This window comes from Tauraco erythrolophus, chromosome 21 (assembly GCF_009769465.1).
Source record: "Tauraco erythrolophus isolate bTauEry1 chromosome 21, bTauEry1.pri, whole genome shotgun sequence".
NCBI classification, from domain to species: Eukaryota; Metazoa; Chordata; class Aves; order Musophagiformes; family Musophagidae; genus Tauraco; species Tauraco erythrolophus.
Genome location: NC_141485.1, coordinates 8,724,981 through 8,751,842, shown reverse-complemented (window position 1 = coordinate 8,751,842; position 26,862 = coordinate 8,724,981). Strand labels below are relative to the sequence as shown.

At 47.7% G+C, this 26,862-nt stretch overlaps 1 protein-coding gene across 3 annotated transcripts in view; it reads right to left on the bottom strand.

Moving 5' to 3' along the window:
- Window positions 1-19,582, bottom strand: part of GTF2I (general transcription factor IIi) — a 74,744-nt gene extending 55,162 nt beyond the window's left edge. For all 3 annotated transcript variants that reach the window (XM_086624903.1, XM_086624905.1, XM_086624904.1), the window contains exons 1-3: window positions 19,554-19,582; window positions 6,731-6,835; window positions 5,342-5,480 (exon numbers count right to left, since the gene is read on the bottom strand). In XM_086624903.1, coding sequence (XP_086481029.1) covers window positions 5,342-5,480; window positions 6,731-6,829 — 238 coding nt within the window. In that variant the 5' untranslated portion in view covers window positions 6,830-6,835; window positions 19,554-19,582. The remainder of the gene's footprint in view (window positions 1-5,341; window positions 5,481-6,730; window positions 6,836-19,553) is intronic.
- Window positions 19,583-26,862: the final 7,280 nt, after the last annotated feature.

Below are 26,862 nucleotides of genomic sequence, written 5' to 3'. Positions count from 1 at the left end.
ATTAGCAATGAGGGCACCCCATACATCTTCGTAGCATCCCAGGGAGGTGGGGACCCCCAGAACTAACTCACAGTGCTAAGGTTTCACACTGGGCACAAATGCAGAAGACCATCTTAAGAGAGAGCTGCAAAAGAACAAGAAAGGAGATAGACAAGAGGAAGGCAGCAGTTATCACCCCCCCGGCTCCCCCAAGCAAAAAGGATTACGAAACTTTTCCTTAATTAACCCCAGGCAGAGCCAGCCAGGTTGGCATTAATGAAACTGGCATGATGCAACCCAGCTGACATAACACAGAACAGACAAGGGAACACTCACTTGCTCCCTTCCGCTAGCAGAGATGCAAGGACTTAACTCCCAAGTGACGGGCATGGTAGGAGTATACACATCATGTCTGCCAGAACAATTAGTCTGGGAAACAGCGATGGGCAGGAGCAGCCATCTCTTCTGGTCTTGCAGTTTGGAGAAGTGCAAGTTATTCCAAGTCATCTGCTCCAAAAAGGTGAAAACTCAGGAACACAACCGAGAGCCACAGCTGAGTAAGTTCCCATTAAAAGTGACTGAGAAGAGCCTGTTCCAGCAGATACTCACACAGAATAAGCATTTAGCAGAGGGTGTTTTAAAGAGGCCACTCCCAAATAGCTGGAAGGAAGTCTGGCATGAAAAAAGAGGTCGAGAGTTACAGAGGTGTAAAGCAACTCTGGCTTGGCAGTAGAAAAGCATCCTGACAGCCACAGCTTTAAAGAAGCAACTATTCCACCATCCTTTTTTCCTGCTACGCATTCTGTAAAGCGTACCCATTTTGAAATGCACTGGAAGACCAAAGCTTGAGCAAGAACCGTGGATACAGCCCCCCCTTGCATTTAAAATAGGTAACAGATTAGTGATGGCACACATGCAGCTCCACGAGCGTTTTGTCAGGATTAATCCACTGCCTGGCTTTTATTGGTTTTCTTTCATTCACTATTTATGTCTATAACGACTCCTTTCTCTTCCAAAATATTCAGTAGCTTCAGGAACAGCAAAAGCCACAGAAGTCTCAGCTGGCCACAGAATGGTTTAGGGCCAAAGAAAATGACTGTGGGAAACCAGTTTCCACACCAGCACACGATCATCAAAAAGAACTGGTATTTTTAAACTAGCTGGATTAGTGTCAAGGGATTATTAGCCTCTGAGCAACACAAAAAGACACCAGTTAGTTACAGAATGGTATTTTCACTATAATAGCGTGGCACATAATCAGAGAGAGATGATGAAGATTGTCCTTTAGATACTGTAACGAGGACAAACACAATCAATAGCACTTAGGCCCACTAATAACCTCTGTTATTACAGTACTACTGAAAAGGTGTTAGGTTGCTTCCACACAGTTCCAGGGATTCAGCCTGTACCCAATTTCAAGTCTGAGACATTCCACTTCAGAGCTGAAAAGCTAAACGCCCCATTTCGATGCTGCTTCTGAATTACGACAGGCATGACAAGAAAGATATACAGAATATAATCAGAGGTGATCACAATCGTAAGGAAGAAGCAAATCAACTGGATTAATATTTCATTTACATCATTACTGGAGCATTCAAATAAAGTGCCACAAGAGGACTAAGCCCAGGCTAGCAGCACGGTGCCCACACTAACCAGCAAGCTGCAGTGTCGGGGCTCTCTCAGCAGATTTAATCAAAGACATTTTTAAGCACGGAGTCTAAAATTAACCCAGAGTTACTGAGTTAATAAAATATTCACATTACTGTAGCTTGACTCTCACCTATCATCTTCTAAACACAAGAACTGTGCATGATGCTCTCAGGTCTGCAGCATCAGTCTGTTCAGCACTGCTTATAGTGAAACTACATAGACGACACACAGATGGGATCAAACATGGAAATAGCTTCATCCATTAGAAAAATGAAAGAAAGAAGCAAGACATGCCAATCAGAGCTCCAGCACGTTAAAATGTATATTTATACCAATATGCTACACTCACTTTACTGAGATTTGGTTAAAAAATACGGAACTAATGTATTTCTACACCATGCTTTTTGGATATCAGTGCATACAAAGAGAACACAGTTCAAAGACAAAAAACTGAATTATGAGCTATTTGGATGCCTACAGATAAATGTCATGGAGACCTTCAGAAGCTTTGCTCTATATTTTTTTGGTATTTAAGTTGCTTTGTAGATCTGGCCCTGTTGCTAGCACTGCTTTTATTATTGTCAATAAGACAATATTTATTATTGTCAAGAGTGAGAGCCCCAGAAGAGCAAAGGCCCGTCTTTCCAGCTGACCCTTATCTTTATACTGGGCATGACGCAGCATGATATGGAATACTCCGTTGGCCAATTTGTCCCTCAATCCTAAGTCTCACTTCAAATCACAAGGGCAGTTGTGAGCCCTTTGTCCCGGCCGTGCTCCCCCCTATCCTGTTGTGCCCCTGCACACTGGCAAGAACAGGGGAAGCTGAAAAGTCCTTGAGGCCTCAGTGCCAGCTATAAACATCAGTGCGCTGTCAGCGTTCTTCTTACAATGAGTCCCAGGCTAAAACCAAAACACAGAGCTCTTCTAGCTGCTAAAAAGAACTAACTCTGTCCCAGCTGAGACCAGGACAAATGCTCAGTACACTATTAAAAAAGAGAAAAAAAAAAAAAGAAAAAAGCATTGCTATAATTTGTTTCTACCCATTATCTTAAGGTAACAAGGTACATGAGATACGTGTGGGGCTTCTCCTTCCCCCGCAGCTAGGCGTTGGGGAAGCTACGTGGGTGAAAGTCGTTATGAATGAAAGCCACAGGAAACCAAACTCCAGTGCCACTTTCACTGAACTGCTGTTATTTTTATCAGCCCTATACTTCTAGGAAGCGTACACGGTACTTCCTTCATAAACCTCATATACACATTTCATCAATTTAGCCCACTAAATTATACTCACTACTAAAAATAAGCAGTGGCTTTGAAGCCTGAGCCCTCCAAATTCTGAAAACTCTTCATATTTACTCAAACTATACAAAGGAGCTGTGGGAAAAGTGGAAGTAAAGACTGGAGACACATGCTGGCTTGTCACAACAGTCAGACATAACCAAAGGAATGCTTAGTAACTACACTTCTGTTTCCATACTTAAAGAAAAATGAAGAGACCCACACAACTGGAGAAGTAATTCTCCATACTGTCAGCACCGCATGTTCCAGAAACTGATGTCACAGCTGAATCTTTAAAGGTTTAATTCTAATAGCAACGTAAGAATGTCTTGGAAGCCTTTATTAATCATAAAGAAACAAAAAGGGCCCATCTTTTACTAAAACACATAGAACTGTGGCCTTCCTGGATTTTTCAAAACACTAAAATTGCAACTAACATGGTCTGTTGCTAGCTTTCGTATTTAACTGAAAAGAGGTGTGAGAGGAAAGGAACCATTGTCTTCACAGTTCTAAGTTTTAGCTTGAAAGATATTACACTACAAACTTTATCAAGACTTCAAAGTTGTCAAAGGCAGTGATGGAATCCACATCACCAGCAATATGTAACGTTATTATTCCTAAAAATTGGGGTTCTGAAGTCAAGTGGTCTGGAGTCATCAACATCTTTGTCAGCAACAAAGCCAGCATCAAAACTCCCCAGAAGGCACGGGGATATTCACCTAGTGGAACCTCGAAAGCAGTGACTGAGGTTAGCTGGCTTCATTCATGTAGATCTACACCATGATGTTCTGCAGGAAGCATCATGAAAACACTGTTTTCAAAGTGGATATTGTTTAATCTCAGTACAAAAACACTGCCCAGGAACGAGTATCCTAAAACTGGACTAAAGCAAAGGATCAGGATTATGGGAACTAATGTAAGATTTAAACACGTGCACATATCTATAGAAGCCACGTCTGACAGTCGAACGCAAGCACGGATGAGTAGCCAGTGCTTCCCACGGTACAGAAGCAGAAATACACATCTAGCCAGGGAGATCAAACATCAAATCCCAGCTGCCTCAGACTCCCTACCGACAGATGTGCCCAGTATATCAGGGCCCATATACACTGTACTGGCAGTAAAACAAAGTATCTAGGGTCTCTGTGAAGCCCTTTAAGGAACAAAACCAAAGCAAAACAAAAAAGAAGTCAGGTGAAAAACTGAACTCTCCCCCCATTATTCAGCTAACGGTTTTCATAAATACCAGTATCAGAAGACTGCTCCTGTGAAAAATAAAAAAGGAGACTGATTCATCTTATACTTGATTCCTCAGTAAGGTCATAATTCTGCATTTTAATATCAGTTACCTGTTACAGTGCAACGTTGTGGTGACCTCCCTTAGAGTAAATATACTTACGTGCACAGAAAGTCACTGTCCAAGAGAGTAGGACAGTGGCAAAACTCCAGAGACTCACCACGAACAAATGACCTCAAGACAAAACCTCCAGCAGGATTTTAGCTAGCAGCAAAAGCATTTTTAGGAGCAAGTATTTCTGTTACAGATTAAAAACATAGCTGCTTTCCAAGTCAAGCCAGAACATTTCGCAGCTGTTTTTCAGCTCCCCCCCAGTCTGATTCTCCTTTCATACCCTGCTCTTGACCTGCATCTTGTCCCCTTCCCTAGGCAGGTAAAGGTACATTTCATTATTCATTAAGCAGTGTCTATCAGCAATACTTTCCTAAACGAGCACATCAATGTTCCCACAAAGAGTCAATGAATCTTTGAAACTTAACTCCTAAAAATACTGTCCTGTACTCAATGGATCATATTTTATGAACACAGAAGTTCCAGTGTTTTACTATAAATATGAAATTAAACAAAAAACACATCTTAGATGTACTTAAAGGAGTACAAAAGTCAGTCATTATGGTATATATATATTTATATCTATTAAATAACAGTGATTTAAAAAAAGCTACATAAAAATTGTATCTCGTCAAAAACATACATCTGCTTTAATAAGGCAGGAAATGATCTGCAGAAGCAGGACCATCTAAGCTGACAGCAGTCATCCACTACCCTTTCAATGTCCCATCCAGCCTTCACGAGTGGGAAAAAGACTTGAGGGAGAGGATACAAAGAAAAATTAACATGCACTATGAAACCCAGGATGTGTTGTGAGGGTGGACAGTCTAATATTTCTTATTGTACTAGCTGGTCACATTATCTAGGAAAAAATGAACATTTCCAGCCACAGTTGAAATAACACTCCAAACAAGACCACTTTTACTGACCAATTTTATGTTCTTAAACAGCTGGTTTTGCCATAGCCTACATAATTATAGCATGTAGCCATGATATACAGAACTTTGCTCCCCAAAGTTCTTAGTATAACGCAATACACGTGAAGCAGCTTGTGAAATACAAAAACACAACATTGAAACTTACAGTGTTTAACAAAATCCTTCTGAAAATCTTTCCTAGAATTGACAAAGGCTCTTCCTCTCTCGGTTCCAACTACAAAAACGTCTGTTTCATATACAGCAATGCAGGCAACTTCTGCCTTGGACTTGGCAAGTTCTTTACACTATAAAAAGAAAAACAAAAAGCTTTTATTACCCTGGTTGAGAGTTCAGTTAACAGAAATATATGTGGTATCATGTAAATCAGTTATTATTTCTGTTGCCAGCATCCACCCTTCAGAAGGTACCACAAGTAACATAACATCAGCCATTAGCAAAGGATAATTTATACATCTGGAGTGCTTTTCATTGGGAATCTTAAAAGCATTGTAGATGCAGTACTGAAATGAAGGCCTTGTACAGACTCAGAGATTGCACCGGTTTTAATTAAAATGGTTTATGACACCAATCCATGTGAAATTATCACTTCCCCGTTTGATAATCACATCGAGCGTCTTACTCCAACTTTCAACGGAGCGTACAAGGAGCTTTGCTCATTCACAGCACACTTGTCACACATCGTGTTCTGCTCAGAAAGGGGTGGCTGCAGGCAGGAAGGCTGCCTGCAGTCTGCCTTGTCCTGCCTGCTGTGCTCACGGGAATTCCTCCTGAGCACAAGGATTGCACCTTCCCTGGGAACAACTACGTGTGTTCTGCTGGGGGAAGTTTCTGGCAAAACCTGCAGTGCAAGGAGAGAGCAAAGATCCTAAGAAAATTAGGGAGATCATCAAGAAGTGATCCCAAAAATCCGTTTCCCCTAGGAACTCAGATGCTGCAACCTATAAAAAGACACCAACAACTGCAGCATGAGAGGAAAAAGTGACACAAAGCCTTTAGGAACCAAACATACCCACTGGGAAAGAAGGCTTGCAATCAACTATCTTATAACCATCCCATTCAAAGTTTCATCACCAAGAAGAAAATTTTTGTTCTTAGTTACCATTTAGAAAAATAATTTTAAAGAACCAAATCTTTGACAGTGCCTCAACTTCAAGGAAATGGGACAGGCATTTCCACTCACAGCCCTGGCCAACCTTAAACCCCACCACACAATGATTAAATAACTTCTACAAAACAAGTGATACACCCACTTAAAAAAAAAAAGTTAGTATTTTTGAACAAGTTTTGTCCAATTGGTACAGCAGCTGAGGACAAGGCATTACCCTCAGGACCATTTATTCGCTCTATATTACAGATGACAAAGACCCAAATGTACTCTTGCCTTTCAACCATGCTCTACCTGAGCAATCAAGAAGTATTTCCCGTTTGTTTATTTGAGAAAATAATTTTTAAAACAATCACAACAGGAAACATGATGACTGTTAAGCAGACTGTTAACATGATTTTCCACAAGCTGCTTAACCTTTCTACTAACCATCGACTCAAGCGCTGACATGAGGAACGTAACCACCACTCTGCTTTCAGGAGACTCCTCATCACACATGGACGTTGCTGGTGCGGTAGTTTGGGCCATTTTCCTCTATAAAATGAAATGAGAAAACCTGTTCAGATACACACAACAGTGCAAGAAAACTAAAACTTCTCTTTAAGCAAGCAAAGAAAAAAAATAATATTCAAGAACCCAGAACAGACCACACACAAGCAAGCAAATATACTAGTAAATTAGCAGGAGGAAGTGCTCACTCTTCCATTTTTTCATGCTTCCTGCTGTTTCATCCAAAACTGGAGCTAAACATTCAAAAGTTAAAATGTTATGTCATGACTAGAAAGAGGCATATTAATTGATTAGCTGAATTTACATCAGTTTTTCTTTCTAAGCACGTTTGCAACTCCAGCAGTCTAGATAAGCACAGCAAAAACCACCAGCATTAACGTACAGAAAAGAAATGGCAAATCATAGTTATGACACAGGTACCAGAACAATCCTTCCCGTGATTATCATGGTCTGGCTCAAAACACATCACCACTAGGTTGCCTTAAAATCATGGCCTCGGAGACTACCGTATCAGTAACCAGAACGTGACATTTTTATTCTCATATTCTTCAGCCGTAGGATTAACTCCAAAGCTAAGTAGTCCCAATTAAGGTGCTAAAATTAAAAACTGAATTTCAGCAGTGACACAAAAAAAAGAGACTTAAACCTATTTTCTCTGTGTGATTCAGGAGACTTTCAACTTATTTAAGACACAAGTAATAATCAGAACTTGTTTATGCTTCTGCTCGCAGAATTGTCTATACAACAATGAATATATTGAGAATGAAGTTTCAGCAGCTGCTAAGAGCACATTTTTGTACTGGAGTGTTCCAACCTGTTATGTTTACACGTATCTAAAGCAATAACCTGACAGGCCTGGAGGAGGAGAGAAGTGGCAGAGATTTAGCTGTTACAACTCCATGCGCAAGTCTTGTGAAAAATCACCTCAAAAGTCAAGATAGCTCAGATAAACGTGACATTTTGCAACAGCTCGATGCGACGCCTTGCTGCTCCTGTAGAACCTGGACACACGACGTGGCTCAAGCTTTCATAGGTGACGTGCATCCTAGCAGATGTGCAGACAAGTCAGGGCAGCACAAATAACCATTGCATGTGATAATTAATATGTGCTTACATTTGAAAAAATGGCACCTTGTTGTTCTTTTGATAGGACTTGGAGCACTCCAGACTACTAATTGGAAGAGGGCAGGGGAAAGGCAGCAACGCTGCAAGGTCACAACAGACATCCAGCAGCCTTCTGGCTCGCCAGACACAGGCCAGCAAGGTTTAAACAGGTTTAAAACTGTGTTATGGATAAACTGGCAGTGGCACAGTCAGCAGCTGTTTGAGGATGCTCGTGTTCAAACCTCTTGTTACTGGCATCTGCTACACTGAGGAGCAGGCAAACAGGTCCTTGATCAGGTCTGGAAAAGGAGCTAAAATTCAATGAATATAAAGGAATAACAACTGTTGAACTGTTCCAGTGACCTGAGAGAGGGTCAGCTGGGATGGGGAGGCAGAGGCTGCTGGGGTTTTCCTCCAGAGGAAGAGGGGCATCTATCTTATTGCTTCTGGAATATCAGAAGGAGAAGGGAGATTATGATGTGACTAAGTAAATCCATCTTCATTGAGCCACGATTTTTGATAACCAATAGAATTCTCATGCTCATCTTTGGAACTCATTTAGGGTTGGGATGCCGACGGTGATTTTAAACATGATAGCTTTTAGACTTTTTAAAACAATATCTTCACAATCTAATATTAAAGATGAAGTAGAACATAACTACTGTTGCAGTTCTGCCCAGCTGGCAACTAAACACACCCTCCCCTACCCCCGGGGAATGGGGAAGAGAATTAAAGGGGAAAAGGGAAGAAGACTTGTGAGTTCAGATAAGTACAATTTAATAATAACAATAACATAAAATTAAAAGTAATAATGATAAAATAATAATAATATATGAATATATATAATGATTACAATATATACAAACAAGTGATGCACAGTGTAAGTTTCAGCACCCAGTGACCAACACCTGTTCTATCCCAGCAAACAATCCTGAAACAGCTAATTCCCAACACTGCAATCCTGGAGGAACAAGAGGCCCAACAAGAGAATGAGCAAGAGAGCACTCAGAGGCTGAGAGTGTGAGCCCCCAGAAGAGCAAGAGCCCTTCTTCCCAGTCAACTCTTATCTACACACTGGGCATGACGTTGCATGATACGACGTACTTCACTGGCCAATTTGACCCTCAATCCTAAATCTAAGTTAAATCACAAGGGCAGTTGTGGACCCTTTGTCCTGGCCGTGCTCCCCCCAGCCTGTTGTGCTCCTGCACAATGGTGAAAACGTGGGAAGCTGAGAAGTCCTTAAGGTCTCAGCACCAATGATAAACATCTGTGCGGTATCAACATTCTTCTCATAACAAATCCTACAAGGTTATCATAGGACTGCTCTTCTAATAACATTTGGAAGAGTCTTTCCACTAGCACCCTGTATTTTTAGGATACCCATTCTTTAACCAGTTTGCATGGTGCCAGATCAGTGTTTAACGTAGATTCTGGAGACATTGATCAGTGTTTAACGTAGATTCTGGAGACATTCTATTGCACCATGGCAGCACAAGAATATTTTTTCCTACCCACTTGACAGCAAGTCACACATGAAAGATTTCCCCCCACACACATTTTGCCAGTTTCTCCCTTTCAGACAACAATTTTCTCCACTATCCTTATCCATACCACTGGGACAGTGTTTATTATTGGAAGGAGTAGGCCATGGTTCAGCAGACCCAATGAACCCAGCTGCCTTTCCAAGATGAGGCCCTCAAAGCGTGTGACAACACAATTGCCTGATGTAATTCCTCAGTGCAAAGCCTTGAAAAAAGTGTAACACCTTATCCATTACCCACGTACTACACAAAGAGGCCAAATTAAAAACCATCCTTTGAACACTTAGAAGCTGGCTGCCAGAGTACCACTTGTACCTATTAATCTCAATCACATATTGCTAAAAAAGAACTTCTACATCAGTTATTATTAATTACCTATAAATCCTTCCGTTTAACTGTGCCAAGATGAGCCTTTGCCCAAGTAAAGGCTCCTAACAGTGAACGAAGCCTTGCAAAAGGCACTGCTAGAGTGCCAAGGATGTAGCATTCAGCCATTCCTGCCTGCGGTGGGTTAAATCCTGCCGGCAACTCAGCCCCACCGAGCTGCTCGCTCATCCGCACGGGTGGGATGGGAGAGAGAATTGGAAGGGTAAAAGTGAGAAAACGCGTGGGTTGAGATAAAGACAGTTTAACAGTGTCCCAGTTTTAGCTGGGACAGAGTCAGCTCTTCTTTTTAGCAGCTAGAAGAGCTCCGTGTTTTGGTTTCACTCAGAGGCTCACTCTGAGAAGAATGCTGATAGCAAGCTGGTGTTTGTGGTTGGACGTGAGACTCCAAGGACTTTTCAGTGTGCCGGAGTGCAGAAGCACGGCGGGATAAGGGGGGAGCATAGCCGGGACAAGGGGGACACGATTCCCCTTGTGATTTGTGGTGGAACTTAAGATTGAGGCCAAACTGGCCAATCAGTATTCCATATCACGCAGCGCCATGCCCAGTATAAAAGTGAGGGGCAGCCGGACAGAAGGGCTTTTGCGCTTTGGCGCTTTTGCGCTTGCTGCGCTTTTGCTCTATTGTTTTTCTTTCTTTTTCTCTCTCCCAGTACTCCCACTCTCGGAGTACTCTCTCTCTCTCTCTCTTTCTCCCCCCCCCCCTCTCTATTTCAGGGCCTCGCGTTCATCCAGGATTGCAGCTTCGGGACGAGACAGGCTTCGCATACGAGGGGGTGGTGAGCATCTACACTGTGTATTAAATCATCTGTATTAAACTGTTCTTATCTCAACCCACAGGTTTCCTGTTTCTCCTTTAATTCTCTCCCTCATTCCTGGGGCTAGGGGAGGGGGAGTGACTGGCTGTGTGGGAGGGTCAGCCTAACCCACGGCAAACAGGGAAAGCAAACGCCGTGGGGGCAAGCAAAGCCAAGCAAGGGATTCACTCCCCGCTTCCCATGGGCAGGCGGTTGTTCAGCCATCTCCAGGAGAGCAGGGCTCCATCACGCGTAAGGGTGGCTTGGGAAGGCAAACACCATCACTTTGAACATCCTCCCCTTTCCTCCTTCTTCCTCCAGCTTTACATGCTGAGAATGATGTCACATAATATGGAATATTCCATCGGTCGGTTGGGGTCAGCCGTCCCAGCTGTGTCCCCTCCCAACTCCTTGTGCTCCCCCCAGCCCTCGCTGGTGGGGTGGGTGAGAAGCAGAAAAGGCTTTGAGTCAGTGTCAGCACTGCTCAGCCCTAACTGAAACATCCCTGCCTTATCAACACCATTTACAGCACAAATCCAAAACACAGCCCCTACCAGCTACTATGAAGAAAATTAACTCTATCCCAGCCAAAACCAGCACACTCCCTGATGAGAAGGTCACCAGGATAGAGTGCTAAAAAACCCTCTGGGTTTTCCTTTTACAAGGAGGAAAAACACCAAACCCAGTAGCTTTTCAGGAAGCTGAGTCAAACCAACATGTATCTCACTTCACATTTCTTGCTGGCTTCTACTTTTAGGAAGCAAAACCCCAGAAATACTCAAGGCAAGAAAGAACAAACCCACAAGACACAGTTACTGTCTATCTTCCCAGCACTCACACCAATACACAAGTATTCCCAACCTGATAAATCCATCCATTTTCTGCTGCTCTCCAGAAAAGCAGCTGCGGACACCAAAGCACGCTTCTCTCCACCAGTCCCTGACCCAGCTTTGCAAACCGTACTGGCTTTGTGTGGCAAGGTTTCGGTAGCAGGGAGGGTACAAGGGTGGCTTCTGTGAGACGCTACTCGAAGCTTCCCCCATGTCCAATAGAGCCAATGCCAGCTAAGCCCATCAGCGATGGTGGCAGCACCTCCGTGATAACATGTTTAAGAAGGGAAAAAACTGCTGCGTGACAGCAGCCAGAGGAGATGAGCAAGGATATGTGAGCGAAACAACTCCACAGACACCAAGGTCAGTGAAGAAGGAGGGGCAGGAGGCACTCCAGGCACCAAAGCAGAGCTTCCCCTGCAGCCCATGGTGAAGACCGTGGTGAGGCAGGCTGTGCCCCTGCAGCCCATGGAGGTCCACGATGAAGCAGAGATCCACTTGCAGCCTGTGGAGGACCCCACGCTAGAGCAGGTGGCTGTGCCCAAAGGAGGCTTTGATCCCACGAGAAACCCACGCTGGAGCAGGCTCCTGGCAGGACCCGTGGAGAGAGGAGCCCAGGCTGGAGCAGGTTTGCTGGCAGGACTTGTGACCCTGCGGGGGACCCATGATGGAGCAGTCTGTTCCTGGAGGACTGCATCCCATGAAGGGACTCACACTGGAGAAGTTCGTGGAGGACTGTCTACTGTGGGAAGGGATTGCACGCTGGAGCAGAGGAAGAGTGTGATGAGTCCTCCTCCTGAGGAGGAAGGAGCAGCAGAAACCACGTGTGACAAACAGACCATAACCTCTGTTCCCCATCCCTCTGTGCTGCTGGAGGAAGGAGGGAGAGAAATCGGGAGTACTTGATGGTACTTGGTGAATGATCCCTCCCTGTCCTTATCTGGATCCACAAGCCTTTTGCTATATTTTCTCTCCCCTGCCCAGCTGAGGAGGGGAACAATATAGTGGCTTTGGTGGGCACGTGGCATCCAGCCTGACTCAACCCACCACACAAACACTAAAACAAATCCTGCCACACTGATGGAGAAGAACGTAACTCCCGAGAACCCCAAAATACAGCTGGATGCAACTTTGTGGGAGCTCATCCTTACACATCGCTGAAGATTTGCTGCTCACTAGAAAAAGAAGTCCAGGTCCTGCTAGATCCCCATGGGTCACACTTGATATTTGGGAGAAAAAAGTTATTCTAGCAGAGTAAAAAGTGCACATTTCATTACAAAGCTGGAATAAGAAGGACCTAACAAAAATATAACATTAAAAAAAAATCTAAAGAAGCTAGACTGCTTCTTGGCTGTTGCAGCTTTCAACCCTTGGCTGCTTTGTCTTCTGGGCCAAGACACAATTTCATCATGTTTAACTCTGCCCAAACACTGGCCTTCTGATGAAGGACAGAAGTTGGTTCTTTCCAAACTGTAGAGATTAATACAAACACAACTATTTTTTGAAAGGAAATATTTTCACCAGCCATAGCCCAAGCGAAATAGAAGCAAAGGATCTGTGAGTTACTTCATAAAAACATTGCCAGTTCTCTACCATCTGCATCTGTTGCATGTGGATTATGAATCAATTCTGATCACACCAAGCAAAAGAAACACGTTCAGAGCCAGCTCAATCCAAAGCAAAGATGCAGAGGCAGGTCTGGCAGAGTTTACCTCTGCTTCCAGCCTACACCAAAAACAAGAGAGTGAAGTTTCCCAACATCAGGAACAGGAAGGAGAGATCATAAGGAGGTACCAGAGAGCATCTAGTCAACTCAAACCCATCTGGGTTTCTCTCTTCTCTCTGGAAGAGCTGACAGTAAGCCCGAAGTTGGTTCCCTTGGAGGTACAAACCCGGACTCATTGTCTAGAGAGAGGCGTCATGTACATAAGCATGGTCAGCTCTTTGCTAAGACTGAACCCAGGCTACTAATCCCAGCTAAAAATGAATAAAAATAACTCTCAAGGACAACAGAGTAGCCCTGAAGGAGCCTTAATGTACAAGGGAGGTTCTGCCTCTCTCCCTCCACACATACTCCCTGAAGTCTCTCTGTTGCCTTTTTTCCCAGCCTCTTATCTGGAGCAGCAGATTCGGGAAAAGTCTGCACATCACGGTTAAAGTCAACCTTCTTGCTCCTTTGCTCTCTAAATTTCAGCCTGTTTATCTCCCTAACCTTAAGCTGTATCGCTTTCTATTCTGAGACACCAGGAGCACAGACCCGTGGCACCAGCCCTCCCGGGTCTCACCCGAGGAGCCGGTTCCCCGGTAAGCACGCTCCTGCCATTCCCACCCAACACCATCACGGGTGCAGACAGTGGCCCATTAAACACGGCAGCTGGGACTTCTCCTGTCGCCATTTCAGTCCAGCTCCCACTGCAGTGATTTATCTCGCAGCAGCAGAACCACCAGCGTTTGACATCAGGGCTTACCCCAACCAAACCCGCCAGCAGCACCGCTTATGGCACCATATCCCGCCCGAATTAATGAAACGGTCCCGAGAATCGCACCGCTCGGAAACACGATCTCACTGTAAACCCACACATCGCCCCAAATCCCTACAGCAGTGCTCACCGATTTAAACTTTCAGTTTTTCTTCTTTTTTCTCCAAGGGCAGCCACCAAAGGCAGTCAGGAAAGGGAACACGGGCCCCTAACAAACCAGCCTCCAAGGGGGAAACACCTGGTGCTCTGCACACCTGATAGCACCAAGACAGCACAAAGTCACACCAAACCAGCAGCATTTTGCTGGGGGTGGGAGGGGCACAGTTCATTACACAGCTGCGAGACCCTCCCTAAAACCAGTAATAATTAATTCCCATTTTTCTAGGTACTTTGATGATACTCAGCACCATATGATGAATTTTGAGTCAGCCTGATGGCAACTACTTTTGCTACTCTTAAGAGCCATGAAAAAAGTAAAACACAATTCCAGCAACTGTTACTTCAAAAGCACCTCAGATTTCTCTCATTCATAAGTCTGCGTAATGTTTGCAAGGAGATATTTAAATGTGATTTTCACTATTTCTAAAGATTCCAATATAGACCAACATATAATCACAAAATTTTAGATAAAATGAAAATGCAGTATCTAACGACACATCTCACAAAGCAACTATATAAAAGTGAATGTATTACCCAATTCGGAATAGTTAAGAAACCATTAGCATAAAACTCCCTGTCTGTATTAAAGCCAGACACACTCAGGGAACAATTCACTTAGTTTTTAAGTATGCAGTGTCCTACTGCAGCACTGAGGCGTTCATGAATGACAGTGAAACCATGTAAACAAAATGAAATATTAATTACAGCAGTCCTGACCATCTGATAATTTCTGTCTTTACCACTGTAATTATATTTACTTAGCCAACATGATGATCACGATGAATAACAATTGCTTTAGTTCTGTGCGTTCATCGCCACTTACACATATTATTTGAGAAGTGAATCAGCGTAAACTCCATGGTATTTATTTAATCATAACAAAATTGGTGCTGGCCCATTTTCCAGAGTGAGAAATTCTTGTCCTCCCTAGTGTGAGCTGGTCCTTAGATTTCTATGTCACACTGCAATGGTCACAGGAAACAAAAGGCCAAAATTGATTTAAGGGCAAACAAAACCCCTTTGAGCAACCTGATCTACAGGAAGGTGTCCCTGCCCATAGCAAGGGGTAGGAAGTAGATGATCTTTGATGTCCCTTCCACCCCAAACCATTCTATGATTCTATTAATTCCTCCGGGGTTCCCACAAAGACATAAACTGACACTAAACACACCCATTTGTGTTCAAACGCCTTGGGGGAAAAAAAAAAAATCATCCAATCTGTATATAGCTGTGTCCTGGTTTCTCTGGGATGGAATCATAGAATCTGTTTCCTGTTCAGAAAAGCTGCATTTCTGAGAAGACTGCAGCACCCAATTCGGTGAGAACAAAGTTGATGAGACACTTTGTTTTAGGGGTGGTGAGCAGCTGCACCACACATCACTTGTCTCTACATATTATCACTACTATTTTCCATTTTATTTTATTTCAATTATTAAATACTTCTTATCTCAACCCACGGGTCTTCCTTCCTTTTCCCAATTCCCCTCCTCGCACAGGGATGGGTCACCGGGTAACAGAGCAGCTGGTTAGTGTTTAACCCCAGATACAGGCTAAACACAGACAAGTTGGTATCTGAATATCGTGGGTTAAGCCGAACCCACACAGCTGGTCACTCACCCTCCCCCACCCCCAGGAATGAGGGAGAGAATTAAAGGATAAACTGGAAACCCGTGGGTTGAGATAAGAACAATTTAATACAGATGATTTAATACACAGTGTAGATGCTCACCACCCCCTCTTATCCACAGCCCGTCTTGTCCCGAAGCTGCAATCCCGGACGAACGTGAGGCCCTGAAATAGAGAGAGAGAGAGAGAGAGTACTCCGAGAGTGGGAGTACTGGGAGAGAGGGAAAAAAAACAATAGAGCAAAAGCGCAGCAAGCGCAAAAGAGCAAAAGCGGCGAAAGAGCCAAAGCGCAAAAGCCCTTCTGTCCGGCTGCCCCTCACTTTCATACTGGGCATGACGCTGCATGATATGGAATACTGATTGGCCAGTTTGGCCTCAATCTTAAGTTCCACCACAAATCACAAGGGGAATCGTGTCCCCCTTGTCCTGGCTATGCTCCCCCCTTATCCCGCCATGCTTCTGCACTCCGGCACACTGAAAAGTCCTTGGAGTTTCATGTTCAACCACAAACATCAGCTTGCTATCAGCATTCTTCTCAGAGTGAGCCTCTGAGTGAAACCAAAACACGGAGCTCTTCTAGCTGCTAAAAAGAAGAGCTGACTCTGTCCCAGCTAAAACCAGGACACTGAAGCACACACCTTGGCACAGCAGCTTCACGCAGTGAACTGTCCTGTGTCTGCACCAGTGTCCCACTGCCCACCGCTGCAGGCATCAGGGTGCCCTGGGAAAACTAATCAGCCCGTCACCCTTCAGCAGTAATCAATCCCCTCTCTTTGGTCACTTCATTCCCTCTGCATCTCTCTTCCTTGCACTTAGAATTGTATTTAACCAAATAGAATCATAGAATCACAGAATGGTTTGGCTTGGAAGGGACCTCAAAGATCACCTAGTTCCAACCCCCCTGCCATGGGTGGGGACACCCTTCACTACACCAGGTTGCCCAAAGCCTCATCCAACCTGGCCTTGAACACTTCCAGGGATGAAAAACATAAACCCACCTTTGCCAGACCCCTGTCTCAACGAAGTGCTTTGCAGAAGCACACTCTCTGCCAAGCTCTCCTGCCCTAACACTCCTCCCCAGGCAACCTGCTCCCCTGGAGAAGCTGACTCAAGGGCAGATTTGCATCTGCAGGGTATGGTGGTTTAGCTCAGCCAGCAGCCAAGCAGGGAGGCTGAGGCTACTTCCCCACACCGGGGTGGAGGGGAGAAAAACCTAACAAAAGGCTTGATGGTTGAGGGTTGAGATAAGAACAGGGAGGGATCGCCCACCAACCTTGGCCCCGGGCAAAACAGAATTGCCTTGGGGACAAATCAATTTAATTCATTATCAGTTACTTCAGAGAGGATAACAAGAAACAAAGGCAGACCTTAAAAACACCTTCCCCCCACCCCTCCCCTCCTCCTGGCTCTACCTGCTCCCCCCCCAGCAGCACAGGGGAACAAGGAATGGGGGGTTGCTGGTCATCACGCATTGTTTCTGCCACTCCTTCCTTAAAGGGAGAGGACTCCTGTCCTAGTTCTAGCTGGGACAGAGTCAGCTCTTCTTTTTATCAGCTAGAAGAGCTCCGTGTTTTGGTTTCACTCAGAGGCTCGCTCTGAGAAGAATGCTGATAGCAAGCTGATGTTTGTGGTTGAACGTGAAACTCCAAGGACTTTTCAGTGTGCCGGAGTGCAGAAGCACGGCAGGATAAGGGGGGAGCATAGCCAGGACAAGGGGGACACGATTCCCCTTGTGATTTGTGGTGGAACGTAAGATTGAGGCCAAACTGGCCAATTAGTATTCCATACCATGCAGCGTCATGCCCAGTATAAAAGTGACGGTCAGCCGGACAGAAGGGCTTTTGCGCTTTGGCTCTTTTGCGCTTGCTGCGCTTTTGCTCTATTACCTTTTTTTAACCTCTCTCTCCCAGTACTCCCACTCTCAGAGCACTCTCTCTACCCCTCTCTATTTCAGGGCCTCACATTCGTCCGGGATTGCAGCTTCGGAACAAGACAGGCTGCGGATAAGAGGGGGTGGTGAGCATCTACACTGTGTATTAAATCATCTGTATTAAATTGTTCTTATCTCAACCCACGGGTTTCCTGTTTCTCCTTTAATTCTCTCCCTCATTCCTGGGGTGGGGGAGGGGGAGTGACCGGCTGTGTGGGTTTGGTTGCTGGAGCAGCCTAACCCACGACACTCCTTACACTCTTCCCCTGCTCCAACATGGAGCCTCCCTTCACAGGAAAAATGGTCCACAAGCTTCTCCAACGTGAGTCCTTGCTGCAGGATGCAATCCTTATCCATCAGATTGCTCTAGCACAGGCTCTCCCCACAGAGACATGGCTTCTAAGGGCACAGCCACCCACTCCAGCCTGGGGTCCCTTCTCACAGACCACAGATGTATCTCTGCTTCGCCAACAGTCTCCAGCAGCATGAGGGTCCTTCCCACAGAGACAATCCTCTACGACCTCCTTCAGGCACAGGCACCTCTGCTCCAGCGTGGGCTTCTCCACAGGCTATGGATGGATCTCTGCTCCACTGTTTCTCTCATAGGCTGCAAGAGGACAGCCTGCCGTCTCACCACGGGCTACAGGGGAACCTCAGCTCTGACACAGATCCTCCTGCTCCATCTTCACTGACCTGGTGTCTGCAGAGCTGCTTCTCTCACATCACAGTCCTCTCTCCTCTGCAGCCGCACTGGGCCCAACAAACCTCAGCAGCTGCAGCAGGATGAACTCTGCCCAACAGGTGCCCCAGGAGTGGGGCACGTTGGAGCACTCCAAGCCACACCACCATGGCGAGTGGCAGTGGCCCAGTGCGGGCAGCTGCCTGCATGGGAGGCCAGGGGGGGAAGAGGGCAGCCCCTCCTGTGTCCCCCTCTTACATCTGGCACTCACAGAGGCACTGACTGGCTTGGTCCTGGCCAGAGAGCAGTCCAGCTGGCTCTGGAGCCAGGGAAGCTTCTCGAAGCCCCTCACAGGGGCCACCTCTGCAGCCCCTCCCCTGCTACCACCGCCCCAACACGCACACCCAGCACAAGGGTGAAACCGCAGTGCCAGACTGAACGCACAGTTACACCACCTGATACACAGAAGGTGAAAAAACCTAAACAGCTCTAGATTTTAAGAAAAAAAAATACATAAAAATCATTCTGCTTACTATATGTCACCTGCACGCGCGCTGCCTGCGCACCTTCCCCAGCGCTGGGGCACTGGGGCCTACGCGGGTCCGTCCTACCCCGGGGCGGGGGGGGGGGGCCTCAGGCCGCACCCCACGCTCACAATAACGAACGTACACGGCCCGCCGCGCCCCATAGGGAGTCCCGCACCGGGAGGCGAGGAGCCGCTGCCCCCCGGCCCCGGCGCCCCCCCGGGGCGCCCCCCCCCAGAGCTCCTTTGCATACGCCGCCCCGCCCCTTCCCGCCCGCGCCCAATCGCCGCCGCCACGCGCAGCGCCCCGGCACGTGCGCGCCGCCCCGCCAGCCAATGGGAGGCGGCAGCGCGGTGGCAGCGCCCCCCTCCCCTCCGCGGCCGGGGTCCCGGCGGAGGGGGCGGCGAAGGGCGCGGAGCCCCGCCCCTCCGCGCGCGCGGCGCAGAGGGGGCGCCCCCCCCCCCCGCCTCGCCGCCCCACCGGACCGCGCGGCGCGAGCAGCTGCCCCGCCGAGCCCCGCCCCGCTCGCAGCCCGCGGAGCGGCGGCGGCAGCTCCCCCGGGGCCGGGTGGGATGCGGCGCCCCCGGCCCCGCGGGAGGCCTCCCCCCGGGGAGCCACGGCATCGCGGTCCCGTCCTCCCCCCGCGGTTCGCACCGGCGAAGCCCGATCTCGCCCTCCCACTCACCCGCCGCCGGGCGCGGGCAGCCCGGTGCTCCTGGCTGGAGGCGAGGCGGCGCCGCAGGGCCGTCGGGGAAGGCCGGGCGCGGCGGGGCCCCGCTGGCAGGAGGCGGTCTCCCCGCGGCGATGGGCGCGGCCGCCTCGCGGTCCCGTGGCTCGCCGCTCGGTGCCGGGACGAGCCAAGCCCAGCGCCGGCGGAGAGGGGCGGGCTTTGTGTGCGGGGAGCCCCGGCCGCGCACGCGCGCCCCTCGCGGGGGCCGCCGGGAGCCGCAGTCCGCCGGCGGCGGCCGGGCCGGGGGCGGGGGCGGACTGCGGCTCCCGGCGTGCTCCGCGCGGGGCGGGGGCGACCGGGGCGAGAGTGGTGGTGGCCGCGGGCGGGGGAGGCGTCCCTCTGCCCCGCTTCTCCGGGCCGCCGCCGGGCCGCGTCCCTCTCAGCTTCCCTGCGGCCTGGCCCGGGGGACGGAGGAGAGCTCGGGGCTCTCCCTGGCCCGTCTCGGGTCGCCCTCCCGTGGCTGAGGGTCCGCCGACGTGTCTGTGCCCCGCAGTGCCGGGCCCCGAAAACGCCTCCGCGGGTCGGAGTGGGCGGCTGGTTCCGCCCCGCGCCCGTGAGGCTGCGGTGCGCGGTGCCCGGCTGGCCCCGGCGGTGCCCGGCCGTGCCCGGCTGGCCCTTCCAGAGACCTGCGAGCGAGCGAGAGCGTGTTAGCTCAGCTGCTGACTGGGCTAAACCAGGAAACGCTGTTACAAATAGCTAATTTCAAATTAAACTTTTCATAAACACCAACGTTTTGTTTATAGCGTGTATAGGGACTGTTGCAATGTATGTAAAACTCTTAATGGTGGTGTGGAAACGTTGACAGTGTGTTTAGAGTTGGTCAAGAGTAACCACCAAACTACCATTGCAAGTAAATCTCAGCAGGGAAGGAAACGGAAGCGCGCTTTGTTGAAAGCATTCAGCTTCCTCCTGGCTGCAAGAGAGACAAGTCAAACCCAGGAATAAAGCTCGGAAGCCGTCTGCTGAGACAGGACCCTGCAGGAGATGCTGGCCGTTCCCATACCGTTGCTGTTGAGGCTATGGACTTAGTGCCAAACAAATGCCCCTCTGCAAACACTGACCGATGTCCCCCGAGCAAACCGTCCGAGTGATGCAAGGTGTTGCAGCTCTCGGTAGTTTTTGCCAGCGTTTAGCTGGATATAACTTCTCATGATTTATGTTGTGGGAAAGGAGACAGAAGCATTCTGCAGTGGCCTAGCAAAAAAGAAACAAAAAAACCCACAAAAAAGCCAGGAAACAGGCCAAAGAAACACTAAAAGACAAAAAACCCCACCACTCACTTTAATCACCACCTTAACCTAAACCAGAAGATTTTGCCCCGTGGCACTTGGGTGGTTCGTTTTTGCAGATGTTGTGCAGGGAAAGGCATAACCTCTGGTGAAGGACTGCAGCACAGGGGACACAAGTCTTCCTACGTGGCCACAACTATTTTCCAAACAAAAGTCAGCTCCCTTTGCCGTTTACAGGTGGCATTTATAGTGGAAGGCACGACTCCACGATAACGGCATGCTGTCGTCTTCCAGCTGTACCTCACTGCACACACAGCCCGTACTGGCCATTTCATACAGATTCAGATGTCCTAAGTACACCCTGTCCAAAAATTACTCAAGTAAATCCTCCTGGGAGAACTTACCTGCGTAAGAAATGGGAGCTCGTTGCCAGGATATCATTTGGAGGCTGCATCCAGACCCTTGTGCTGCAGGTATGGACTGTTCCTGGTCACAGAACAGATGCCTTTTGGTTACACAGCATCACGTCACGATTTATTTTGAGAGTCATATGTGGCAGCTGCTTCCCAGTGGTAAGGCCATCCTTGCCCTGGCTCATTTGCTACCATGTGGGTCCTCAGAGGAGTAGAAATTTGGTGCTTCCCCGAGACAAGATTCTTCCCACTCTTCCATATCCCTCTCTACCACCTGGTCTACCACCACATGAGCTATGGAGCTGGATAAAACGTAGATGTTAAATGAAGTCAGAGAGTTAAGTCATGCTTTATGTGGAATAATGTTTACCCATTGTGGTTACAAGATGACTAACTGAAAAATTAGTTCCTTAAGGCTTCTAAATCCATGGCAGACATTCGCCAAGTGTTGTAAATCAACACTCAGACTAGAAATAACTTGTATGGAGTTAGTAGCTGCAGTAATTAACATATTATCATGGACCACAAGATTTTCTCCATCAGTTCAGAGCCTGGAAATTCAAGCAGCTTCCTTCTTAATCCAGCTTAATTCGCAGCCTCCACGGATTTTTACCAGCAGATTCCTGAACTGACTGTTATAGATAACATCTGACCAGTTAATCTTGGTATTCTTTCTAGGTTCAAAATTCAAGGTCAAGTCTTGTGGCAGAAAATACTTTGATCTAAATTCCTTGGGTTTGCATTGCTTTGCTTTTCCCTCTACTAGTTAACCAGTTGTTCACCACTAGTCAACTACAGATTGAAAAAGATTTTCACACGACTACAAGGCAAGCAAAACATTGCTCTTAAACAAGGGAGCCAGACTGTGAAACCAAAAACGTTGAAGAAAGGAGTTGGATTCAGCGTTATTTTTGTCATCCTGAAAAAAAAAAAAAAAAGAGAGAAATCCCATTTCAAGCTCATAGTCTGCTGAAAAGAAATTGAGACCAATACATACAATTATAGTTTTTTTTCCCTTACTTGTTAGTTTGGGGAATTATTCTGTTTCATCCCCAGAAACATGCATTATTCTCTTTAGCTCTCACAAGAGCCTGGCTGTCTTTATCAGACAGCTTTGCTTCACTACAGGCACAAAGTTACAAATTTAACCTCAAGCTAAGAGCAGCGTAGGGGATTTCATTCACCTCGCCCTTGAAGTTTCTGTGGGTAAATCTAAGTATCCCTGACAACTTCCATCTAACATCTGAGAGTCTGAAAACCTTAGCGTGTACCTGTTGAAACTGTTGGAGCCCTTAAAAATTTGTGAAGGGGTGAGGGTGAGTAGAATCCAACCAGTCTTACACTGATCCCCATAGACCTGCTTTTCCAGGTGGGAAAACTCCAAAACCCTGCAAAAACTTCACGTAATGCAGGGTTCAGACCCAATCCCAATTCTTCCCCCCCTGGTATTGCTTTATCTTTGTCCAGCACAGGAGACGTGCCTCAGTTTCCCAGCCTTTACTTGGCACTTTGCCATCTCTTTCTGAAAATGGTTTAGTTCCAGGACTTACGTATATAACCTTCGAATAGGGGGGAAGTGCAGAGGGAGAGGAGGGAGGAAGCTTCAACCTCTCAGAAGAAAACAACGCAGAATTATATCGTCTTTCATGCAGAATTCAGACTGCAGTGTCTGGAAGCTGTGTGCAAATCCGTCAGACCCTCAGAGCACAGGATTCATAGTGCCCCGCTGTGCACCATTTCTTTTATATGTAAATATAATCTCTTTCCTTCTCCCAAATTCTTTTTTTTTTTTTTAAAATTGCAACTCCCAAACCAGTATCGCTCTTCTACATCCCAGGAGCAGCAATGTGCTCCTTGTATCAGATAACAGTAGTGATGACAGACCAGAACCAGACTAGAGCGACCCAGAGTTTTCCAGCACATAGCTCCAGATAAGCTTATTTCATGCTTCTTTACCAATTTTCCTTTGCTCCAGTTCTCTAGATTCCTCTGCAGTTTTCTTTCACTAAGCTTTTTCTCCGTTAAATAGCAAATAAAGACATCCTGTGTCTTTCCCTTGAACATGGTGCACATGATAAGACTGGTGAACACACGGGCAGCACAAATATTTGGCTAGTGAAAGCACAGGCACTGTTTTCTCCTATCAACGCCTTCCCAAGTACTCACCCAGACCCCAGCCATTTTGGAGAGGTTCCCACACCCGATGTGGTTTGCCCTCAACAGATCTTGCTTCCAAGCTACTTCTCCAGCCTCCCCTTTGGCCCACAAAAACTTCCCGTGGTATCCTTTGGCACAGAGTTGCACAGATGCCTCCCTGATCCTTGATGAACCATTCCCAGCATCTTTCCCCTCCCTTTTCCCTTAAAAAGCTCCTGACCAGGCCCTTCTCAGGGCAGTATTAATGTGCAGGTTAACGAGGAGCCTCATTACCCTCCTGTGACCACACAGCTGCCACCAGAGGAGATGTCCACCCGTCTGCTCTGCCACCATTTGCCATTAGTGGAATAGGGCGAAGCAGCAGAGCTGCCTCCTCTCCGAGCCCGCCAACGGCAGCAGAGGTGCCGCAGCCCCACATCTCCTGATCCCGCAGGCAGCGACGAAATCCCAGCCCCTGCCGTGAGGGCTATGAAGCCATTTTAGTAAGACGAATGGTCTTGCTGGGAATTTAGCCTGTCCCTTCTAGGAGTACCCATTTCATAATCGTATTGGGGAGAAAATAATAAATAACCTCAATGATGGCTCACAGAGATTCATTCCACTTAAACATCACCCTTCAAAAAACCCCACTCGTGGAAAGACGTTAATCTTCACACGGGAGCACACCAGTTCAGCCACATCGATCTGCCTGTATGCCCCACGGACTGGTTAATCTGAGTCCGAGACAGCTGCTTAATACATTCATTTAACAAAAGACTCCGAGGCTCCACTGGCAGTGTCCTCACGAGTTACAGCTCCATCCCCCCGCCCGACCCCGCAGCCTCCAGCATCACGGCTGCCCGCCAGCCCTCCCGCCCCGCAGCGCGGGCACAGCGGGTGGTTTCTTTCTCTGGATTAGATAATCCCAAAGAATAGGATTACCAGATTAAGATGAACAGCGTTTGAACCAGTAACCGGAGAAAATAATCCAAGAGATGGCAAAGCACAAGTTGCATGTTATATAGCAGTTATTTGGGATATATATATATTTATATACACACACACAAGTTTTAGATCTATCTCTATCTATCTATATATCCAAGTTATATGGGGGAAGGAAAGCCTTGGCACCACCGGGACGCAGCCTCCCATGACACCACAGCCTTCATTTCGTTAGCTTTAGCCTTTGATAAACAACGTGCTATAAGCTGTATAGGCTACAAAGGCCCACACGGAACGTACGTGCCAGCCACACCACTGCTGGAGAGGGCTGGGTGGTGTGGGGAGGGTGGGGGGCACCAGCTGCTGGCAAACAGTCTGAAACTCCATTGTGTCTCAAATCGAGTCTTGCTTTGGCATCAGCTGAACTCTTCGAAGATGAAAATAATAAAAACACCCAAAGAAGGGAGGCAGACCTCTCGCTTGGTTGCGTTATTATTTCCGTCGCCTTCCCGTGGTATCCGGGGAAGGAGGTTCCTGCACTGGCCCGTCGAGCTGCAGCCGACAAGCCGTGATTGCTCCGACAGGGTTTGCAAAGTGTTTCCTGCAAATCCATTCGGGCTTCGGAATAAAAGCCCAGATGCTGTTTATGCTGTTCTCTAGCATTTCAGTGCACTGTATTTTTTTTTTAAATTATTTGAATCAAAGCTCTCATTCTTTAATTAAACTTCATTTAGCTGCCATCTGCCTGGGATCAAAATGGCTTCATGTTTTGCAACTCTTAATGAGGATTGTTATTGGATTTGTAAACACATAAACAACAACAAAAAAACCCCACTGAAGTATTTGAAAAGTAATAAATGAAGAACGTGGCTCAAGTGTTAAGATCTGCATCTTCACTCGTCGAACTGTAATGGAGCGGATCCCATTCAGCAGATAATCACGTTATACACGAAAACTGGGTATAAAAATACCCTGCGACTGCAGGATCAAGATTAGGGAAGCTGCAAGAATTACAGCTGAGGGAAAACAGTAATAAAGAGATATCTGTCGTTTTTCCAAAGTGGGAAGGGCCAGCGCTCCTGGGTCATGCGCAAACGCAGGCACCGAGGGCAGGAGTTTCCCACCCCAGCCAGGGGAAATCAAAAGTGGATGTCGTGGCCTTGAAACTCTCCCAAATTACAGCAGGAATCACTGCTATTCACTCAAAAAAATATATATGTTACTAGAACCCAGCAGCCTCAAAACCCAACCTGGGGACACTGGAGGTGCCAGGCAGCTGCGGAGCTTCCCGGCCGAGCACCGGGGCAGGGCACGAGCTGCTCTTCGGTGAGCGGGGCCAGGCACACGCGGGGCTCCAGTTCACGGATCGAGAAACTCAGGCAAGAGAACCTGAGCCCAGAAGTCCTGCCCAGCCCGTGCCATGGCGGCACAGCCCTGTCCCTGCCCCATCTTGTCCGTATGCCCGAGCTGGGGATGCCGGTGGGGAGAGGGCAGCGGCAGAGCGGGGAAACAGCCTGACACTGCCTTCCTGCTCCGCTGCCATCTCCCTCCGCATCTACAGCCTTTACAGTTGCGATTGGCTTTCTGAACAACATCATGAGTCCCCAGCGTAGCTCCCCTGCCCTAAATTGGCTGCGTCCCCCCCTGCCTTCCAGCGGCAGTAATTAGGGCCCGGTGCGGGGGCACCCACACCCCGGAGCAGCCTCCTCTCACCGCCGGCACGTTTGTGGGACGCCGGGACCGGCAGCAGACCCGGGGCAGCCTCAGACAGCTCCACTCATCACCGAACCGCGCCGCTGCCTTCGCCGCTACGGCATCGGACCTTTTCTTTTTAACAGCAAAAAAAAAGTCAAGTCGAAATATAATGAGGGTTCCCCCTTAGGGGGCACCGCCTCACCGGGGTTTGATCTGTGAATAAGCACCTTTCAGACATTTTGGAAGAGAAAATTGTATTTTTACCTCTGAATCATGTTTCTTTGTTTCCTAATTGGAGACTCCACAGGTTTGAGCATCAGCCAGAAACATGAAAGACTCCAGATTTTGATGCCAGCCGCTCCGATGTCAAACTGCATTTCTAATTGGGGTCATGGATACAGATCCGTGCCCTTCTCTCGCTGCCGCCTTTGTGCCATCTCCTACGCTCGTTTGGGCTTTTATTATCTGATGTGATCATTTGCATCTAACTCCACAGCAAACGCAAGTCCAGAGCCAGGAAATAAAACTGCAGCTGCCTTGAAACACTTCTGCCCACCATCGAAACCCTCCGGCGGACCGAAAAGACCAGGATTTCTGAAATCCCGTAAAACAAATAAAGCAGCGCGTTACACTCGGAAAAGCTGTCACGGGTGACTTCGATCCTGTGTCTACCACCATCCACCCTCCGGCAGACCACGGCTGCTGCTTGCGGGGCAGGTTTGCTCCGTGAAAAGGCTCTGACCCATCCTGCAGCCCGGAGGGACGCCCAGCAATGGTCACCCCACGGTGACACCGCGCGTTGCTGCTTGGGACAACACCAAAGCCACGAGGCCCAGGGCATCTCGCTGT